This window comes from Musa acuminata, chromosome BXJ2-4, assembly GCF_036884655.1.
Source record: "Musa acuminata AAA Group cultivar baxijiao chromosome BXJ2-4, Cavendish_Baxijiao_AAA, whole genome shotgun sequence".
In the NCBI taxonomy this organism is placed as follows: domain Eukaryota; kingdom Viridiplantae; phylum Streptophyta; class Magnoliopsida; order Zingiberales; family Musaceae; genus Musa; species Musa acuminata.
In genome coordinates this window covers 41,731,729-41,754,000 of record NC_088341.1, presented here as the reverse complement: position 1 = coordinate 41,754,000, position 22,272 = coordinate 41,731,729, and the positions used below count along the sequence as shown (strand labels likewise).

Genomic DNA, 22,272 nt, shown 5'->3' with positions numbered 1-22,272 from the left:
TATCTTACTGTTATGAATCTCATCGAAATATGTTAGTGATTGATATGATTTTATTTATTAGTATAAGAATTATCATTATTATTTTGATATATGAGTTTTATTATTAATATATATATTTTTTATAAAAATATTAAAAATTATTTTATTTTTTTTAGAGATTCCTATCCACATTAACGAGTGTGGTTAATGATATGTTTTAATCTTATATTTATTTTTAAAATATTATATTATTTTATAATAGATTTTGAAAGTGAAGTTTTTTGTGACCCTATTAAGAAGATATAATTTTTCTTAAGTTAAAAATATCTAATATTATAAACACAGATATTTGAATTCAAAGATAATTTTTGTATAAATTATAAATAATGAAATGATAATTTATTTTTTAATATAAATATAAGATATGACACTTCCATGCGGTTGTGTCAAAGAGGAGACCCTGTCTGTTTCCTTGGTTCTGTTCTCCGTGTGCTTCCATGGGAATCTTCCTTTTATATAAAATGAAGAGGAAAGAGAAAAAGAAGCATTAACTCTTTGGCGAAAGCTTAAGCTAAAAACACAACCACCACCATGACATCCTACCTGCTGCAGAGTACACACCATGTTGTTAATTTATCTTTCTTTGTGCTTGTCTCAATCTTAACGCATGTACTCAACCATTATCCGACCAATTCAACAGTGGGTGATGGAGTGGATTTGGATATATCTAATTCAATTCATCTTATTTTTTATTGAAAGAATGCTGAAAGAACAATGGAGATTCGACCCAAAACAGAGGAGGAATTGAACATAATCTAATCTAATCTTCCAACCAAAGCGTCATTCATCATGTGTTGTTTCTTGCATTTCTATCGTCATATCCTTTCAATGGTCGGGAGGAATCGAAAGGTTATCTACAACGATCACAGCAACAACACACGTCAGTGTCGGATTTTTACCTCCACCACTTGTAGCAGTAGAAAAGACAGGCGGCGTGTTGGACCGAACACCATGTCCGGTCAACAACAAGCTCACAAAGTCGTCGCCTGCGCGCCAAACTGCAAGTCCTGCGTAGACGAAGTCCGAACCGGACGCGTCGAAGATTAGTGCTGAAGAGGAGGAAGAGGAAGAAACGTTCTCGGCTCCTCTGCTTCCTTTTCCAACCCAACCGTTTGATGGCCAGACGGGGCCTCCGACCAACCGCCGCAGGAGCAGCACCATGACGCGCCTGAGCCGGACGGCGCTCGTCCGCTTCGATTTCCGGTGGGCCCGCGTCCTTGGCATCGCCTTCCTCCGCCGCTTCTTCCGCGCCGTCTGGAGTCACCTGCTGTCTTGCTCGTCGCTCGGCGGGCGCGGCCGGTACCGCCGGCTCAAGGCGGGCTTATCGTCCTCCGTCCACCTCGTGGTGGTGGGGGAGGAGAAGCCGGTCACTGCAGCCGCCGCCGCTGTGGGGCGTGCGGTGCCGTGCGCGGACGTGGAGGCGGATTCCGACTTGGTGACCTTGAAGATTAGCCTCCTTGGCGACCGCCATATAGGGAAAACAAGCTTCATGGTAAGAAATTGCAGCTGTAGTGATTGATTCATTGCCTGCTCGATCTCTAATTAGGTTTCGCTCTGATTGCCGTAGATCAAGTATGTGGGGGATGTGGAGGAGCAGAGGGGGCTGCAGATGACAGGATTGAATCTGATGGACAAAGTTTTGGTTGTTCGTGGAGCGAGGATTGCGTTTAGCATGTGGGATGTGGGAGGTGAGAATCTGAGATGTAGCTTGTCAATTTGGAAGCTTTAGACCATCTGTATGGATTGAATTGTCGATTTGGGCATTTGCTTGTAGGTGATGACCAATTTCTGGATCACGTCCCCATTGCCTGCAAAGATGCTGTGGCGATTCTTGTTATGTTTGATCTTACCAATCGTTCTACCCTAAACAAGTCAGTATTCTCTCTATCCCTAAACAAGTCGTTTAAGAATAGAATTCTATGAATCAACATGTGAACTGCAACTGATGGATTTACTGGTTTCTTCTCTTTCAGTGCCATTGACTGGTATCAAAGAGCAAGAAAATGGAACAAGGTACTGTAGCTTTTTCCCATCTGTCTTCCTTTATTACTTGCAAAATTATAGTGTTTTGGTACTTTGGATTTGTTGATTATGTGCATGATCAGTACATATTTGTTGTCATTTGACGGATCAAGCTAATTTTTCCTTTTTTTTTCCATGTAGACAGCAATTCCCATCTTGATAGGGACGAAATTTGATGACTTTGCTCAGCTTCCTCTTGAAATGCAGTGGACGATCGTGAATCAGGTGATCTACACTTAATTTTCAGTACTTTTGCTGATAATATAAATTTCTATAGATGGATTTCCCTATTGCTTGATGTGCAAATGTCTTAGATAGGTTACACCAAGCCGCTTATCTAACATGGTTTCATGGTTGAGACTAAACTACTATGAGGAATTGAGACAAGAAAGGGTAAATTACCTGAGACATTTGACAGATGGAGATCTCTTAGATATGCGGATATTATTGCTTCAGAGAAGTTGGAATACATAACCAAAAAGGACAACCAAATAATTCTGCTGAAGCAAACCTGTGAACGGGAGCTAAAGAAATGCCCTGAACATAGTGCCTTGTGTGTCTGATCTACAAATTGCAGATGATTAGCTCTTTACAGTCTTCATTCTGAAGATGGCCAATCAGATCAGTGGGTGTCTTTGGGATTGCTAAATGGGGTCATATTCTTTATGCTTCATAATTTGTTCAAGTACCATTTGTTAGCTGGCCAAAGTCCTGAAGTAGGGTCTACATGAGTCTGAACATTGAGTATGTGCAACTGGCACTCTAAAAGTTCTTGTATGATTGCTGGTGCCTCTGCAGAATACTCATGTCAAACTTAAAGAGAAGAGGGACAATGGCATCATTTGGTTGTCATGCAACCTTGTTGGAGATATTTCAAGTGCCACCTAAAACAAGATAACGACTGAAGCTAAAAAGATGAAACACAAGAACCAACTTTTTTTCCAAAGTGTTTCAGACATCCATATAAAGAGAAAAGAGAGCTTACATGGAGTTCCTTCTGATGGAGTCCTTTTCTCTCTGTTTGGATTGTGATGCTTCCACATGACCAGGTCATAAAGTGAACTTTGTGATTCAGAATGGACCATTCCTTTTCTTGTGGATGAAATGATCACATTCGCCTGTGACAATCTTGAACTAGATTACTTTTCATCAAAAATGACATCCAATCCAAATGGAATGGACACAGAAGAAGAACACTCTTATGATATGTTCCATTTGGGAAATCTGAAACTCATGCTGTTCTGATAGAATGAGTAGACTTGACTATCAGTCTGATCCTTGTTCAGATTTTTGTTTATTGTTGGATGATTAATTGTATATTTTGATGCTGGAATGAACCAAGTAAAATTCTTTTCTTGTTTTATTTTGGCAGGCCAGAGCATATGCAAGGGTGATGAGAGCATCACTGTTTTTTTCGAGTTCCACCCACAACATAAATGTGAACAAGATTTTCAAGTTTATCACAGCCAAACTCTTTAACGTGCCTTGGTCACTCGAGAGAAACCTGACCATCGGAGAACCTATTATCGACTTTTAGGGTTCTCATTTTTCCTTTGCTTTCTTTTTTTTCTTTTTGCCTTGTATGCTGCATGGCATTTTGTCTTGCGAGTGTAAGATTGTACATAGAAAATACTGCTGAGACGGGGGGAATGCTATCAAACTCAACTGCTATCAAACTCATGTTGAGTTTAACCCTTGAACTCCTCCTGCCTTTTTCATCACGAGTAGTATCGAAAAATTACTTGGATCTGACTTGATGCTGAAAAAGAAAGGACTTCTCCAATCCTTGACATAGATCAAGCATCTAAAAGACATACTGTATGTGATCCCTCTATCAATTGAAGCTTCATATCTGGCAGAGTAGGATCCTTAATTGCCTGAAACCTTAAATAGCATCAATGGAAGTCATATTACTAGATCTTGAGACTTACTAGTTTGATGTCTCTGAGGCTCTTTCACTTCATATTTTTGAGCTACAAATGTGGTAAGGGTGCTTCATTACAGGGGGAGAAGGGGGAGAACAGTATAGCTAGCAGGTGCAGCGACAGTAACATTTGTCAAAGAAATTGGTAGCAGATTGACCACAGCTTGTGTTTGTAAGGCATTGTGAAAGCATCAAAATGTGAAATGAGATGTATTAGCAGTGCTGCAACTTTCAGCATATGTATTTCAAAGTAGGAATCCATCGAACAAATAAATGAAGGTGAGATACAAAGACAGGGTGTAGACATACAAGTGCTACGTACAATAAATGCATTGAATGCTGTCTGAACTCGAACCCACCATGCGCAATAGGAGGTGAACAATCTAAGAAGACGGCATCCTGAGTCTTCCATCTTAAAATATACTCAAGAATATTCATCAACATCTTTTTCCTTCCCATCAAGACTGTTTCATATTGGCAACATACAAATGAAACTAATCTACCTAATTTACGCATTGATGGGTCTCTTAATAGAGATTCACTAGTGCTAGGATATAAATATGGTGAAAGAACGATGTTTGATTAAAAGAATAAATTGATTTTTTTTTTTTAAGTTTATGCATCAAACTGTATGGTATGATTTATCACTTTCATTTATCATATCAAAACAGATTATCCAGATTGAGATGAGAATATAGATTCAAGGAGCATCTAATATAATAAATTCTGTTTCATCGTATATATTAGTAATTAATAAGATCATTTAATCCAGGAGTATAAAAACTGAAGACTCATCCGTCTCCTTTATTCTTAAAAGATATTTTTTTAAGTTCATATGTTCTGAAAAGATAAATTATCGTACCAACCAACCAAATGATCCTTATCAATAACTAATAAAAAAATTTATGATAACTCTATGAACTATAATATAAGAGGACAGGTAATGACCTTCCCAAATATATAATATAAGAGGGCCGACTTTATGCATTCATCTTCGATCAATATACATTTATATCATAAATATATGTACACCGTCAAGAAAGGACTTGGAAAAGTGGCAAGCCAACCTACAACTAATCGATACAGCACTCACTCGTCTCTCTTTGCAATGACCTCAGGATCTCCTACCATGCCATAATAAGAGCGGATACAAACATTGTTCCCTTAGTTTTAGCGTCTCTTCACGCATAGGGCAAAATAATAATAATAATAATAAATAAATAAAAGCAAAGACAGAGGGACCGAGTTGGGCGGCGTTGGAATTGGTCGTGGTTTTTTCCGTGTCTTAATTTAAGCCTCTTAATCACTTAAATTAGCGCAAGTCCACGCGAGGCCATTACGGACCTGTCCAATCTCCTCAGCTATACGCGGGTGTCCCCTCTCCCTGCCTCCCTCCCTCCCCCTTCCCCCATATCAATCCCTCTTCCGCCCACCGCTTGATCTGGGTCCCTTCCTCGCGGCGGTGCGTGAAGCTTGAACCTTTTTGGAGTTCGATCGGTGATCGAGGGGGTTCGGGGGCGGGATCACCGGTTGGTGTTGGCTTTCGTTGGTGAAGGTCGATGATGTGGAGAGACAGCGGAGTTCCGGCGGATTCTTTCTACGAAGCTCGGACCGAGTGCGCCGAGGGTCCCAAGAGCAAGTTCAAGATTAAGGTCTGGTTTGGTTTGATCCTTCTTTCCCTTGATCTGATTGTACAAAGGAAATTTTTTTGGGTCTCTTGATTTGGGTGCTGGCTCAAGACCTCTTCCTTTTCTTTTTCGGTGTCAAATGGAATCAGGACGTTTTAGCTTTCCCGAATGGCCAGCACTTAATAACGAACATCCATCATGTTGAGCTCATCTTAGATATTCCCTTCCTTTGCGATCGAAGATAGACTTAGGGGGTTGAATGCTAAACATTGTCTGGAAGGATTTAATTTTGCCCATTAAATACTCCTCTTTAATCGGAGTATGTGATATATGAAGCCACACGTCAAAGAAATCATAACAATTTTGGTAATTTCAGAACTTGCTGAGGGAGGACATTAGGCATGTTCACTGTTTCTCTCTTTAGCGAATTCAGGTGGGTCCTGCCCTCTTTTTCCTCAAAGATTGTTTCTCTTTTTAGCATTACCAAGTCACTTGAAAGTCTGTGTGACGATCGTGTGATTCATATAGGCAGAATGAAACCTTTCCAAGAATTGTTTTCAAATGGTTAGTTTTTCAAAAAAATTAACATGAAAGACCATTTTGACTTTCATTGTTTTTATCCTCGACCATCTTTGTCTATAAATGTTACGGATGCTTCCCTTAAAGAAGTTGTTCTAATTTGTTCATGTAGGCTGGAAAGACTCTAAGTGCACGAAGATGGCATGCTGCATTCACTCCAGAAGGTTGCTTGGACATTGCTTCGGTCCTCAGTCGGATACAGCGAGGGGTATATATCGTCTTTTCCTTGTATGCCAAGCATGAATAATAGATTAGAAAAATTACTCTATGCTGTCTTACTCAATGCACCAATACCATCTCCATGATAGGCTTTTATTGGCATGATGTTTCGTATTCATGTAGCCCCCTGTAGTTCAAGGATCATTTATCCTACTTTAGCTTGTTAAATGTATTTTCAATGTTGATGTATTACTCTGCTGTTAATTGTTATTGTACAGTATGTCTTTTGGACAATAATATTATCTGATGTCTAATATTGATAGCCATCTGAAAATATATATACCAATTCTTTCAGCAGTTAGATTCATTACAAAATGCAATCTCAGGATTCTTCCAGATTTAGAAAGACAAGGTTTTCTACGATATTATTATTTTCTTCGGAGTGGCTTAATAGTAACGTAATTATATAATTTTCTGATGCTGATAAACAAAAGCATATTGAGAATATTTGCACATCTGATGTTTGAAAGGGACCATAGGATCTCCCTTTATGAGAGAAATGGTGAGCCTCCTGCTCTTTTAATCAAGGCAGTGCTTCTTCTGAAAAAAGAAAGGTTTAATGTTTCTTGATAGCCATGTGACCTATGGGTCTTCTGAACAATTAGTCTAAAGTGTTATCCTTTGAGATAGCACCTTTGAGATTGCAAAGAAATAATCTTTATCCTTTGAGGTGATATGCACAAGGAGGTTTTGTGGCCAAACAATGGAGACATGAGTTGATAGTCTAGTTCTTATCAGTTGGTTAGGGTAATTGCAGCAAGCATCTGGGCATTAACTGCCATTAAAGATAATATGCCATGATGCTGGCAGTACATAAGGCACAATCAGCAATGAAGAAAGAGGGAAAGAAAATATGGGAAGAAGAATTTTTTTCTTGCACCCTCAGAAGTTAGTACTACTACGAGACCCATCACTCTCACTATTATGTTACTTAAACAATTCTTAAATGTTAATGTCACATGACAGCTATGCTAATGGTTTAATGGATTTTGAATCTTGTAGAAGTTTATATCTAAGCTATGTTAGTGCTTCTTTAATAAGAAATATTGGTGACTTGTCTCTCTTTAAATATTGAAAACCATGTCGCTAATGTGGACCACACTATATTAACTTATAACCGGTTAAAAGCCAGCTCAATGGTTGGCTTATCAGCTGACACCATAGGCCAATATTGCTGTCTTATCTTTATCATCAACTTCACCTTGCCTTCGAAACACCTCTTGACATCATTAATAGTTCAACATGAAGACCTTTTCTAATGAACAAAGTGTGCAATCAAACCATGCAGTTCAGTGATTTGGATAGTCTAATTATTTATTTGACTTTTATTGACCTGTTTTGGTAATATCTTAGTATCAAGGGGTCAATTTGCATCCTCATTCGAAGCAAAAATAAGATACCTGCTGAGATATAAATACTTGTGTCTTTAATATAACTGACTTCGTAAAGTTCTCTTTAAAATTCTTCCTTGATTAGGGTGTTCATCCTTCAATACGAGGAGAGGTCTGGGAGTTTTTAGTTGGATGCTTTGATCCTAAAAGCACCTTTGATGAACGAGAGCAGCTGAGACAACATCGGAGGTAGCACTCGTACTTGACTGTAACTAGTTAATAAAGGAAGATAGGGATGGTTGCATGTATTATCTGTTTAATTATGCATTTAGCATACTACAAATGTCGTACGAGTTTGTTTTGATGAGCAAGTATCCTTTTGAGGATTCTGGCTTCCATCTTTTCATAAATATCTTTTCCATGCGGCTGAGACAACTAACTATAAATGTTGTACAAGTTTGTTTTATTATCTGTTGTTTCTTTTTTACAATTTGTTTACTCAATGTTTTAGTCTTCAACTATTTCCTTAGTGTAAAATAGCGTTTAGATGATTACGAAGTGCCATTCATGAGAATTATTGGTTAGATAGGCTTCATCTCTGCTCTATTGAGTGACACAATCTTACAGAAGTTGCATTGCTCTATATAAATCGTCATCAGATTTCCTTTAGCATGGCAATCTATTATCTGTATTGCAAGCATTTTTAAATTGTGAAGCACTTGACTGGTGACAGAAAAAACGAGTTCTGTCAGTACGCTGTGGTGATGCTTGTGACCTTTTAACCATTTTGAATAGCAAGTGGTGCCTTCCCAAAAGAAAAGATAGGTAGCCTCCATATGCTTATGCTATGTTATGGTTCTACTCCTGTTCAAGCTGTTCCTTAGCTTTGGCTTTACTGGGAATTAAGAAGCTTTTTTTTTATTTAATTGTCAAGCATTTCCATTCTTGTATAATAGTATATTATTGGAGTGTTAGTTTTGCCTTTGTACCAACCTAAATTGGTGACAACTCTTTTTCTTGTGATGATATGTCAGCAGCATAGCCCAATGATTATAATAGAAGAAATCTTATCATAGGCTTGTTCCTACTTGAGAGATTTTAGACCATGCAAAAGGTTTTTGGGGTGAATTTTCTGTTTTCTTTTTGGATGACACAATGCTAGTAATTGTCGTAGAAGAACTTTCACAAGTGAAAATAGAAATGCTTATCAGTAACCAGAAACAAGAATATAGTAGCCACAGCTTGCCCACCTGCTGATCAATGGATTTGGTGCATGCCATTGTCTGAGTTTCAATTCCATGCTGACACGTGGATGTTGACGGCACAAAACTGACAGAGTTTAGTATTTCTATGCTCTCCAGCTTAAAAGATTTCATTTGTCATGCAGAGTGCAATATGCTAGATGGAAGGAGGTGTGCCAAGAGTTGGATTCTCATGTTGGCAGTGGAAGAATTATCACAGCTCCAGTAATCACCGAGGATGGTCAACCTATTCAAGATCCTTTAGTTCTCCAGGAAGCCAACCCCAGCCATATTCCATCTTCTAGGGAACAAGCTACTGGTGGTTCTGAAAGCAATACACATGTTTGTTTGGATAAGCAAATAATTGAATGGAAGCTTACACTACATCAAATTGGTATGAAGTAGCACTTTCCTCAGTTTTATGTTTCTTTAAATGTTGTGTCATATTCTATTTCTAGCATGCTATTCTAGTCATTTTACAAACTTAGGTGACATCATATCTTCCCTAGTTGGGCCCGTAAATGTACAGGATGCAGATTACAAAATGAGCAGATTTGGAGAAATTTGGTTTGACAAATTCTAGAAAGATGAATTTGATCCATTATGGTGGTGGTTTACTTTAGACTAGATATTTGGCTATGGTGCCCAAGTTCAAGAACTAATTCATTTTGAAACAATAATAATAAAAATCCTTTATCTAGACACTCTTAACTGTTGTGACTTTTGCAAAAAGAAATAGAGAAAATATATACAAATTAACAAAACTTTTGAGAAGCTGTTCCATATTATTATTTAAGAAATATATTCTTCGAGAATCATTTCATATAACACAATGAAAACTTCTGCTTAACTGTTATATTAAACTTACCTGACTTGTGAATTTATACTTGTTACTACAGGTCTTGATGTGCTTCGGACAGACAGAACTCTGGTGTTTTATGAGAAGAAAGAAAACCTTGCAAAGCTTTGGGACATCCTTGCTGTTTATGCCTGGATCGACAAAGATGTTGGCTATTGTCAAGGTGGTAACACATTCAACAAAAATTTGTTTTTTTTTTCACTCTTATTTTATTCCATAGACTCTCATGAAATGTTTACACTTTTTGAATAAAAAAAAAGGAGCATGCCCTTAGTTTCATATGAGGATCATGCTGAAATGTTTCTTCTCTTCCTTTTTCTTTTTCTCAGTAGGAATTGGCATGGTGTTCTTGTCTAATAATTTTCACAAAATTGCTAATATAGTTTGTAAACTTAATATCAGGGATGAGTGATCTTTGCTCGCCAATTATAATTCTTCTTGAAGATGAAGCAGATGCATTTTGGTGCTTTGAGCGTTTGATGCGCAAACTGGTATGTGTATTGGTTCCTACCTTGCTTCTAATTTATCAGTCTTTTGAATAATGCTGCAGCATTTGAGGAATTTCTGGCAAGCACATATATCTCCCAAATATTTCTCATTATATTGAGCTGGCCTTGAAGGATAGATTGTAGTATATACTATATAGATCCTTTTTTCTATTGTTCTACAATATGCTAGAATGCGAGATACTGAAGTCTATTAAACAAATATCTAGTCTGAAATGCAGTGTTATAGACTTCCTGTTCTGCGAAGATGGTTCTGTCATCAACAGAATGTCCATACTGGAAACATAGCCGAACTGTAAACTTGGAAACCATGGATGATAACTTACTGTGCTTTCATGTTTGAATTGACAAATTAATATTCGGTGTTTATGTTTGATAACAGTGAACTTTGGGATCTAGGAAGAAAATTGTCATATGATCTTCCAATGATAGGACCAGTGATTGCAAAAGGCGCTCGGGCGCTCGCCTAGGCGCTCCGGCGAGGCGAGGCCCGAGCGCCTCGCTAATGTCCCAGGCGGCGCGCTTCAAACAGGTGCCGCCTGGGCGCTCACCCGAGCCCAGGCGCTGGGCGCTTCGGGCGAGCGCCTGGGTAAACCAAGGCGACCGAACCAGAATTTTAGGTCTGGTTCGGTCCTGGTTCGGTTGTTAGTTGGTTCAATCGAACCAACTAAACCGATATAACCCCAACCCTAACCCTAACCCAACACTAACCTGCTGCCGCTGCCGCTCTCGATCCCGATCCCGATCGCGATCTCGTCGCTCGCTGTCGCTGCTCGTGCCTCCTGCGAGCCCTCCCGCGAGCCCTCTCGCTGCTCGCGTCTCCTGCGAGCCCTCCCACGAGCCTTCCCGTTGCTCGCACCTCCCTCGAGCCCTCCCGCTGCTCGCGCCTCCCTCGAGGCCTCCTGTTGCTCGCGCCTTCCACTCCCTTTCCCTTTCTCGCTGCCGCTGCCGCCGCTCGCCGCTGCTGCTGTCGCCGCTTGCCGCCGCCGCTGCCGTCGCTTGCCGCTGCTTCGTTTCTCCATCAGGCTCAATATACTCTTAATATTAAGTTTTTTTGAATTTTGAAATGATTAATTTTCTGTTAATAGATTAATAATATATTATTTTAATTTTAATGTTGTTAATTTTTATTTATTTGAAATTATTGTTATAATTATATTTTATATTTTTATATTTTAGATAAGTTTAAATAATTATATTATATATTTTTTATAATTATATTATATAATTTTATAATTATATTATATATTTTTATAATTATATTATATATTTTTATAATTTAGCGTCTCGCTTCGCTCGGGCGAGCGCCTAGCGCCTCGGGCATTTGTGGACCTTGGCACCTTTTGGTGCCTAGCGCTTTTTAAATCACTGGATAGGACTTAATTAAACTAATGGAGGTCAGATTTTTCTCACACAGTACCTCATTTTGTGGTCATTATATGGCTTTAAAGGTCCTAGACTTGTGATCTTGCTAGTGATATGTAGCACTCTGGCTTAGTCTATCTTCTTCCAGAAGTATCTAGCATACATTCACTATTATTTATCAGGATCTGATGCACATTTGATTAATATATCCTAGAAATAAACTATTTTTGTACTGAATTAAAATGCTTCTGGATAGTAGTTTTCTTTGACACTCTTGTTAACAAGTCTTTTGATCGGTTTGCTATTTGAAATTTTAAAGCGAGGAAATTTCAGATGCACTGAGAGATCTGTTGGGGTGGAGAACCAACTTCAAAGTCTTGCATCAATAACGCAAGTTCTGGACCCAAAGCTTCATCAGCATCTAGGTATATGACACAAGTTAAAGTAGAGCATAGTTGCATTCAGAATATTGTATTATGTGCATTAAGATATTTGGATAAAAGTAAATATTTGCTTCTTCTTTTCATATTTGCTCATCTAAAACTCTCAACATCATAAAGTAAATGTTTTTCGTATGTTGTATGTTTTGGACACATCACTTTGCAGATACCGATGAAAAAGTGATTGATGAATGATTGCCAGGAAATATTAAAATGTTATATTGAATACAACACTGAAGTTTGCATTGTCCACAGTATAAAATCAACATTAAAATGGTAGCACTGAAGTTTCTTTTATTGTTTTTTTTTCTTCTAAGGTTAGCTTTTATCAGTTGTATGGTTAATCCTATGTCTTTGGTGTTATGGCTGTCTCATTGTTTCTACTTTTTCCCCAATAATGGAGGTGCTAATTCAATTTGTGTACTTGTTGAACAGAAACACTAGGTGGAGGTGATTACCTCTTTGCGGTTCGCATGTTCATGGTATTGTTCCGTCGAGAATTATCCTTTGGAGATTCTTTGTATCTTTGGGAGGTATTGAACACCATAATTAAATCTCCTTGAACTGTATTCTCATATGTCTATGTGGTTCATAACTCCATTCGCTGTTGCCAAAATTCTTTTGTGGCATTCCATGTGTTTCACATTTTCTCTGAGTCTACGTTATCTCGACAATAAGCTTCTGCTTTTATATGGGACATGTTTGTTCCTTTAATTAGAATTGGAAGTCAAACTGTTATAATTAAATACACTTGTCCAAATGTATCTCTGATTTTCCATCTTAAGCAACTATTAAATAGTTAGAGTTGCCTGTTTTTGGAACAATTACAGGTTTATTTGTTCAGAAGGTGGTTGCTGATAGATAAACTACTTATTTCTTAACACTTTATAACTTCCACTTATTTCTTAACACTTTATAACTTCCTTTGAGGTACTAGATGCTTTTTCTTATGCTATATGGATGTTATACTGTGTACAAACATGATAAGGAATTAATATAGAACACAAATCCAATAAATTCTCAGATTGAAGTTATTGATAGTAGCTCCTAAAGTTAATATATATGGCTCCTTGTGGATTGTCTTCCACCACGCTGTTGCTTATATTCGCGGATAGTTATATTCCTTTCACTAACACCTTTGTTATCTACTTGGCTACATAATATTAGCTTTCACAGAGGAGACTTTATTGCTGCAGTAAAATTTGTTGCTATCTAAATAAACTAAGAGCCCAATAACTTGCATGGAGCAAGCTTAGTCACATGGTTCAAAGCAGATGCTTTGCTAGTAATAGTCACTAGATTTATGTAGTTTATTTTTTTTGTTCCCAATGTAGGACCATAGGGTACTAGACACTTTTTTACATGTTTAATGGTATAATTTATACACTAATGATATAAATGAACTTTTTTCATACAGATGATGTGGGCTTTAGAATACTATCCTGATATGTTCTCTATGTATGAAGAGCCGGAGTTGGCCATTGAGACGAATGAGACGTCTAAAGGGAAAGTTAAGTCAATACGTCAATTTGGGAAGTTTGAAAGGGAGAATATCAAGAATGGATCTAAAGGCTCTGAAACTCCTTTGCCAATCACTGTTTTTCTTGTTGCCAGTGTTCTCAAGGAGAAAAGTGCAAAGCTATTGCAGGAAGCACGTGGTTTGGATGATGTTGTTAAGGTAAGGAATTACACATCTCTATTGATATTCAATGGCTGCTTAAAGTTAATGACCATATATATAAGCACAGCTAACTTATTATCTGGAAAGCAAAAACACACAATTTTAAAAGTATTTTTATTATCTGAAACAGGTTCTTTTCCCATTAACCAAACAGTTTAAAATTTGGTCTTCATTAATGAAGTTTAAATGGGCATTAACTAAATTTAATTGGTCATTGCGACCACCCATTCCTTGATAACAATGAATATATTTATGAAGCTATTTTCTGATGTGTGCTAAATACATAGGATTCTCCAAAGTGATTGACATATACTTTCAAGATTAGACAGTTAGTGTCAGTTTGCAATGCAAATATTGAGAACTGAAGGTTTTATCAAAGTAGAACCAGAAATAAGTAAATTGATTGTTAACTAGTGATAGAGTATAGTGAATAAACTGAGTTGCACATAAAATCAGCTGAAGAGAGAGATTTGGAACTTTAAAAAAAGGAACTCCAGTTAAATTGTTGAAAGTGATCAGTACACTCCTACGAAATAAATTATTTGGATATGGAACATCGATTTTATATAGTAACTGAAAAGTAGATCGAAGGCCCACCAATCGCTAACTAGGAATGGTGGGTTATCCAAGAGGCTTTCTTGTAGGTAAATGGTTGTGGTGCTGCTATGCACATGAAGGCTTAGTGCATCATGTAATACACATATATAAGGAACTCAAAGGAAGGGATTTGATATAAAAAACTATAAAATAGATTGAGTGAAGTATTTTGTCTTGTTCATTAACATTCTTCACATATTAAATATAGTTAAAAGTTTTGCAAGTCCTTACAATTTTTTAGGAGAGAACACTATTACTCTACTTTCCTTATTTAACCCTCAGTTGATGTTGCTTTGGTTCAGATTTTAAATGACGTAAGTGGAGATTTAGATGCAAAAAAGACTTGCAGCCATGCAATAAAGCTTCACAAGAAATATTTAAAAATGGTAAGCACATCTTTCAAGTAGATTGTATTATGTTTATTTTTGTCTTCTTGCATTTAGTTGTCCTTGATTTTCTTGGTACTGGTAACAGTAGAGTACCATATATATCTAAGAAGCATGTTCCGCTTTACATTTTATCAATGCCATGGTGACAAAGATGATAGTTAGCACATATTAGGCCTGCCTTTCAGATTAGAATGCTGGACTACTAATTTTAAAAACATGAGCATTCAGCAATTTCTTTTTGGGATAGAATTACATCTTACTAGTTGTGATTTCCTTTTGATGTCATCGAATGTACTTCATTCGTGCTCATTTTTAAGAACAACACCTTTTTCTTTGCTTCCTTTAATAGAAAAAGGAACATCAGAGGACACATTGGATCAATAATGTTTGCTAAAGGCAGTCCAGTTTTATCTGACCATGTAGCTGCCTCTATTCATGGACTTATAGGGATTAATATTTATCATCATCATGGTTTTCCATTAGATATCATTTTGTTTCATGCTTGTTCCATGAAACAAAAGAACCATTCTTGTTCCATGCTTGACTTTGTTTCTGGTAATTAATGATGGACAGATTTTCCATAATAACCTTATTTTCTTTATCTTATTTTAAAAGGCATTTTTATTCATTATAGTAGTACTATCTTGTTTATGAGTTCCAATTTATATCCTATAGAAATCATGGGAAATTTGTCAGGATAGTTTTGCATTTACATCACTATCATATCAATCTTGTTTACTCATAATTGTATGTGTTGCGATTTTAGCCTTTTCTGGGTAAAATCTTGTGATAGAAAGTGAACTTTAGAAAGCTCCTGTATTTTATATCTTTAGACATTATTCCTGAAGTTGAAAAACCCAGGTTGTTCTTGGTACTACTATACTTTTATTCATGTACAACAAACACCGTGAGAGTTTCTCAATCATCAATTTCCTCTATGAGTTTATCTTTATTAGATTGGAAATATGTTCTAATGTGACATCTGAAAATACCATTGTTCCTGTGACCTCTCACAAATGCAGGCCAAGAAAACATAGTTTTTGGTGCATATAGATTCCACAGATAGGGTTGATTCCAAGCAGCATCACCATGCGAGGTTTACTTGACTTGATGAATAATAATTGGACGGAGGCCATCTCACTTGATCTGAAGCTTTCTGGAGTTATGCTTCAACCTGTTGTTGATCCTAATACATGTAAAACCATAGTCACATGCCTCATGTGTTCATCCAAACAAACCATCATAGTTGTACCACTCTCATCGATTTACAAGAAGCAAACTTTTGATGATTTATCAACTGTAACAATATCTGATTAAAACAAGCAAAATAGGTGATTTATGGCTGCATTTCCAATCTTTGTTGTCTTCTTCATCGGACTCGTAACTTCTTCCTGTAATGGTTACAGTCATATTGCTGATCACCGATGACCAGTTTGTATGGAGGAAAACTTGTTGCAGACAAGAACTAGAAGTGCCTACTCCTTAGAGAGGTCATCTGTTATATTGCTCCCAGTGGACCATTGTCGTAATTCTTTGAAGTAAATTTGGTCAATTCGGTATAAAATTGACTCAATCTTTCGCAGCAGTCTCCCAAATTAATTAGTCTCATGCAGTGACTAATTTAGGGAAAAGAGAGATGCCGACAGTGTGTTTTCCCCATCTAAGGACACATGATAGAGCGATCGCAGCCATCCGTATTGCGATCCCACCGCCATCGAGATCGAATGTCTTGTGCCATCGTGTAGCATCTGCATCGTCCATTTCGCTTTTAAGTTCACGGAGGCGTTGATTTGAGACGATGTGGTATTGATACCGTCATGTCACGGCCATCGAGGAGGCCACATGATAAGGCGATCGCAGCCGTTCACATTGCGATCGCATCGCCATCGCGTAGCATCTGCACCATCCATTTTGTTTTTTAGTTCACGGAGATGCTGATTTGAGGCGATGTAGTATCGAGACCATCGATGTCGCGCCCATCGAGGAGGCCATATGATAAGATGATTGCAGTCGTCTATATCGCGATCCCACCGCCATCGATATTGAATACCTTGTGCCATCGCGTAGCATCTGCATCGTCCATTGGGCTTTTTAAGTCGGAGAGTTGTTGATCTGAGGCAATGCAGCATCAGACCATCTTTTCACGACCATCGAGGAGGTCACATGATAAGGCGATCGCAGCCGTCCGTATCGTGATCCCACCGCCATGGAGAGAGAGTGCCTTGTTCCGTCGCGAAGCGTATGTACCGTCCATTTAGCTTTATAGTTCGGGGAAGCGTTTGATTTTGTGAGGCGATGGCATCGAGACCATCGATGGCTTAGCGACCTAAGTACTCTTACCGCGGCGGCCGCCGCGGAATCGATTTCCGTGGTCAATATTATTATATAAAAAAATCGAATAATGTGATCCATAAATAATAGAGAAGGGGGCGAATGAGTAGCCACAAAATCTTCTTCTTCTTCTGCTTGTGATTGCAGCGACAGGCGTGTTCAATAACCTCTGCGAGGTGATATATCAAAGATCCGATCTTTTCTTCCTTGTTTTTGTCGACCAAAAATATCCCTTCTTTGATGCGTTCGATTGGCTGATTCGGTCATGAACTCAAGGGCTTTTACGGTTGTTTTGCTGATTGATTTGGATTTGTGGTGTATGTCTTGACCTTGTTGACTTTCCTTCTGGTGATCCTTTTGGTATCCGATTCGATTTATTCAGACTGGTGCCGCCTGATGGGATTCCCTGCGGATCAGCAATGGAACTTTTTATTGGGAATATAGGTTGTTTGGTGAAACCTAGCGGGTTAAAAGATACAAGAGAAAGATATTTCTTTGAATCAAAATAGATTAGTTTGTTTATTTCTTTTTTATCATGTTTATGTTTGAAGGGGAATATCACAAGCAAAAGAGACTGGTTTTAGGGACAATGAACCATTTTGAGGATCTGAAGTTTGTTTTAAGGACAAAACTAGTCATTTTACTTTGCTTATAGTTTCTGCCCATATGGCAAAGATACAAGAAAGAATATTTTGTTCTGCCTTTTGTGGTATTTTAGTTTGTGTATGTGCTGTGAGTTAGAAAGCTAGTAAAGATCCTCTCTGAGGTGTTCTTCGTTATTGCTCTGCTTTTTGTTGCATCACTTGAACCCTTTTGTTATCTGAAGCAATAGTCTGGTGCACGTTGTCAATAGTTTTGGTGGATGTTGATCAATATATTATTTGATGCCAGCATATCCGATATGTGAACTAAATTGCATGAATCTGACTTGATGGCATTCGAAATAGGGCTAAAGATGTGTATTTTTGTACGATAACATACTTCACCCTTGCATTTTTTTTTTCTTCCATTGATATTTCTGTTTTTGAGCCTTAAATAAAAAGAGAAAAGGATTTCTTTTAACCTCTTTGAAGATCTTAAAACATTAACCAAGATCGAGTGAAGCAGTTGCAAAGTTTATTTTAGATGTAGGCAATATGGACTGGACAACATTCTCTAGAAATGATGATGGATGATGGCTCTTTCACATTTTCATAAAATGCTTTATCACCCCATCACCCCCTATAAAATACATTGGATGTTAGTTTAACTCTATAGAATGTAACATTTTTTACACTGTTCTTTAGCAGCTGAAACTGTGATGGTAACCACTATTGCATCCATCTGAGAATGACTATATAATTTTTTTTTCTAACCTTTGAGTCTGCCTGATCATATGCAGCTATTTTTTATTACATAGTAACTCAGTTTTTCATCACATCTACTACCATTGTCAATGGAAGCAAAGCCTTAATAAGTTAACTTTGTTGCTTGTATGCCTGAGTTCATTTTCTCCTGCAGCTATGATTTGTATGACGAGTCATCCTTTTAGAGTGCTATTGTTACTTCTGTTGGGTCATTCTGTTAGATTTAGTTGCATTGTCTTTTCTAAGTTCTATGCTGTTGGTCATTTGATTGAACCCAAAAAAGATCTATTTTAATAAGCTCATAGTTTGTCATGATCCCCATATGCATGACTTCTTTTCAGTCCTTACAAATGCACCTGTGTACTAATAGCTGACTGAATGATCTTCTCCTGAAGCAAATGCAAAGCATTATTCTCTCATTGTCAACTGAATGTTAACAGTTTCTAAAAATTGCATGATTTTCAGGTTTGATCAAAGCCAGTTAGTTTTTGTTCGGTCATTCTCTAACCAGTTCCAGTGTTCATGTCTGATCTCGACGCCCAGATCCCAACTGCTTTTGGTATGTTCAGAAAGTCCTACCACCAGTCCTTGCAGATTCGTTGCACAAATAGGCAAATGTATTTATCATGCTACAACATCTTGGCAACCCTTTCTGTTCTGCTGTAGATCCTTTTGCTGATGCGAATGCTGACGACTCTGATGCTGGAACAAAGGAGTATGTGCATATTCGTATACAGCAACGGAACGGCCGGAAGAGTCTGACCACAGTGCAAGGATTGAAGAAAGAGTTCAGCTACAACAAGATCTTGAAGGATCTGAAGAAGGAATTCTGCTGTAATGGTACTGTGGTCCAGGACCCCGAGTTGGGCCAGGTATTGTTTTTCCACTTTTGTTTGATGTGCTAAAATTGAGGGCTAACTTTTGACTAATGGAATGTGTTTTTTATTTTTATTTTTTTCTTAAGGTCATTCAACTTCAAGGCGACCAGCGGAAGAACGTTTCCAATTTCTTAGTTCAGGTACTATTTAGATTTGGTCACTGTGGAAAAACTATATTCTGTCATATGGTGGTGAAATGATGGTATGTCTTTTGTCATTTTTATTGTGCAGGCAGGGATTGTGAAGAAAGAAAACATTAAAATTCATGGTTTCTAAGTAGCTGCACACCGGGCTCAATAGCTTTCCATCAAGACATACATATAGCTTGTTTCTTGTTGCATGCATTAAGACTTTGCTGTAACCATAGGAGCCCATCCCCGGATGGCTCTGGGCTCATCTATATAAACCTATTTGTCTTAAGAGCTTATTATGTTTGGATTGTGAAGAAAGAACACATTAAAATTGATGGTTTGTAAGTAGCTACATACTGTGTGCTCAACAGCTTTCCATCACGACATACCCATCATATAGCTTGTTTCTTGTTTCGTGCTTTAAGACTTTGCTGTAACTAGGAGATCCCTGGATGGCTCATCTCTATAAACCTATTTGTGTTAAGAGCAGATTATGTTTGGATACTGTTGTTGCAAACTTGAGTCTGATGTTTACTTATTAGTGATTGAGTGATGATGTTGAAGTATGTCTGTGTTCTTACCATCTACCTTCTTGTTGTCAGTGCATTGTGAACATGACTGCAGCTACTGAAAACATCGAGCTTTCAAGCCTTTTGGGTGTATGCATATGAATTGTTCATGGTGTTTCATTTGACTTGAACTAATGCTTCTTCATCCTTTCCTTTCGAGTCCATGAGTCGATTGTGTCACGCTAGATGACCTGCCGCCACGTATCTCGGCGACCAGCTCTTCTCCGCCATGGGCACAAGCCCGCCAACCTCTTCCTGGACTAGCTCGGTGTACCGAATGACGAGGCCGATAACTGTGTCGTGGTACGCCACGCTCTCGTTCCACCGTCACGAGCCGCTGCTTCGCCCGCCCCAACGTCAAGTTCTTCAACACGGTAGCCGCCGAGAACCGGATCGTCGAGGAAGGCCGCCTCAACATGAACGCGGCGGAGGATAACAGCGTCCGCCTCATCGGGGAGGTCGTGCCCGGTATGATCGTCGCTGGCATGGAGATCACCGAGATCGACAGAGCCCCAAGAATGGTATCAAAATCCGATCTTTCTTCATTATTTAGATGCAAGATTTGTTATTTCAATTATCTCGATAGCAAAGATTTAATCTTTAAATCATTCGTGTCAACGATTCTCTTCATCTCATTTACTTGGGGAGAAGCAGAGCTTGCAGAGACGAATAGGGGCCGCCGACCATTGGGCGATGATGATCCGGGCAGAAGGCATTGGAGCTTCATCTCCAAATAATTAGATATGCATCAAATTTTATGCACTATATACACCGCACATCTCTCTCTCTCTCCTCTCTCTCTCTCTCTCTCGTGTCTCTCTACGTATCATCCTACCAGTTTCAAACTCCTTTCTCTGTTTTCTATTCTTTTGTTTCTTGGCACAAACAAGTGGGATATGAGGGACTCAGCTGTCTTCTTCGCATCAGTTAGGATCACCAGAAGCGGTGGTGGTCATCCTGCCCATAGCCATGGTGAAATAGACTAGTATCAGTGTTCCCATGCAGGACCTGCACCCAACGCGCCGACTTGCAGTGACGATAGGGAAGCAATTTCACCGCTTAAAGCTTACAAGCATATACTGACGACACGAAGCTTACAAGGAGGCGAAGACGAACAGGACTCGCCTCGGATTGCACCACCGCGACGGCCGCAGTCGGCCGCCTGCTCTCCTGCACCGCCCTCCCGCCGCCGCGATCGCCACGTGTACCGTTCTTGGATGTTCGTCCCTCCCTGTGGGCCCACCTGCGCGGTGTTGTTTCTCTGGGTAATTTCTTGCCATGGCGAGCGAAAGACGACGTCGACCTCCGATCACTGCCATCCATGAGAACGAAAGGGACTACTCACCTACGGTTGACAACGCGACGGATTGTCTTCCTCCGCCACCGCCCGCCTCTGATCCATTTCTTGATAGATTCTTCTTCACCTCCTTTACCTTCATGATTGTAGACATCAATTAAGCTTCATGATGCATCCCTCTTCCAATCCATGATGCTGGAAGGGAAAGGAGGATGAGGAGATCATCAAGAGAGTTACAAGCGATCGCGGGCTCGCAGAAGAAGGCTCCCACCGTTCAGCTGCATTAACGATGAGTTCTTCGACGTTGAGAGCGACGAAACCATCTCCCGGTTTACTGCTATCTTCACCATCGAAATCCATGCCCGAAGCGTGCAGTTTCGACTCTTCGACAGATGCAGACGACTCCGAGAGATCCTCTTCAAATTCCTGTGGATTACTCATATCTCTGATTACAGTATCAGTATGCATGAAGCAACGAAACCAAAGGGAATCAGCAGACTCACCAACTGCAGCGTATCCATTTGTTGGATAGCTGAAGGCATGGCTTAAGACATCTTCTTAGAAGACCTCTCACTTCGTCTAGTGCACAAAAACCAGAAGAGCAAAAACCAAAGAGAAGCATTTTGATGCTCCTTCCCACGCCATCCGGTCACAATCAATCAATTTGGTGTGCCAATGACTTGGGAACTACACATGATTTCGACCAGGGCATATGACAAAATGTGATTTGATTTGAGGTGTATATTAAAGCTGTTCCTTCATAATTAAGGGAGTATAGCAACAGTAATATGATGACCGACAAAGTGAGAATCAATTGACTGACTCGTAAGTTGATAATCTCCGTGTGTTAATATTTTGATATTGGAAGGATAGTTGGTTGTCGTAGGAATAACTTTCTAC

General features: G+C 38.8%; 4 protein-coding genes across 6 annotated transcripts; 3 read left to right on the top strand and 1 right to left on the bottom strand.

The window, feature by feature from the left end:
* Positions 1-948: 948 nt before the first annotated feature.
* LOC103982855 (septum-promoting GTP-binding protein 1) lies at positions 949-3,813 on the top strand. Its single transcript, XM_009399905.3, has 6 exons — positions 949-1,531; positions 1,607-1,727; positions 1,814-1,910; positions 2,013-2,052; positions 2,203-2,286; positions 3,434-3,813. The coding sequence occupies exons 1-6, from the start codon at positions 1,199-1,201 to the stop codon at positions 3,596-3,598; spliced, it is 840 nt and encodes a 279-aa protein (XP_009398180.2). The 5' UTR covers positions 949-1,198; the 3' UTR covers positions 3,599-3,813.
* A 1,518-nt stretch (positions 3,814-5,331) lies between these two features.
* Positions 5,332-16,174, top strand: LOC135610958 (rab GTPase-activating protein 22-like). Its single transcript, XM_065106093.1, has 11 exons — positions 5,332-5,637; positions 6,305-6,400; positions 7,888-7,991; positions 9,130-9,377; positions 9,883-10,005; positions 10,245-10,333; positions 12,033-12,138; positions 12,589-12,686; positions 13,571-13,831; positions 14,734-14,817; positions 15,843-16,174. Exons 1-11 carry the CDS (start codon positions 5,545-5,547, stop codon positions 15,855-15,857), a joined length of 1,317 nt encoding a protein of 438 aa, XP_064962165.1. The 5' UTR covers positions 5,332-5,544; the 3' UTR covers positions 15,858-16,174.
* A 996-nt stretch (positions 16,175-17,170) lies between these two features.
* On the top strand, positions 17,171-20,008 carry LOC103982858 (protein translation factor SUI1 homolog 2). 2 transcript variants are annotated; one of them, XM_009399908.3, is made up of 5 exons: positions 17,171-17,327; positions 18,963-19,056; positions 19,164-19,369; positions 19,462-19,515; positions 19,607-20,008. In XM_009399908.3, the coding sequence occupies exons 2-5, from the start codon at positions 19,020-19,022 to the stop codon at positions 19,649-19,651; spliced, it is 342 nt and encodes a 113-aa protein (XP_009398183.1). In that variant the 5' UTR covers positions 17,171-17,327; positions 18,963-19,019; the 3' UTR covers positions 19,652-20,008. The 2 variants fall into 2 exon arrangements, with proteins under 2 accessions (XP_009398183.1, XP_018680385.1); XM_018824840.2 differs by lacking the exon at positions 17,171-17,327 and adding an exon at positions 17,347-17,468.
* Positions 20,009-20,783: 775 nt separating this feature from the next.
* On the bottom strand, positions 20,784-22,057 carry LOC103982857 (uncharacterized). 2 transcript variants are annotated; one of them, XM_065106092.1, is made up of 5 exons: positions 21,876-22,057; positions 21,610-21,817; positions 21,421-21,508; positions 21,174-21,318; positions 20,784-21,083 (listed from the first exon to the last, which is right to left on the bottom strand). In XM_065106092.1, the coding sequence occupies exons 2-5, from the start codon at positions 21,811-21,813 to the stop codon at positions 20,999-21,001; spliced, it is 522 nt and encodes a 173-aa protein (XP_064962164.1). In that variant the 5' UTR covers positions 21,814-21,817; positions 21,876-22,057; the 3' UTR covers positions 20,784-20,998. The 2 variants fall into 2 exon arrangements, with proteins under 2 accessions (XP_064962164.1, XP_018680384.2); XM_018824839.2 differs by having other exon boundaries at positions 21,610-21,798.
* Positions 22,058-22,272: the final 215 nt, after the last annotated feature.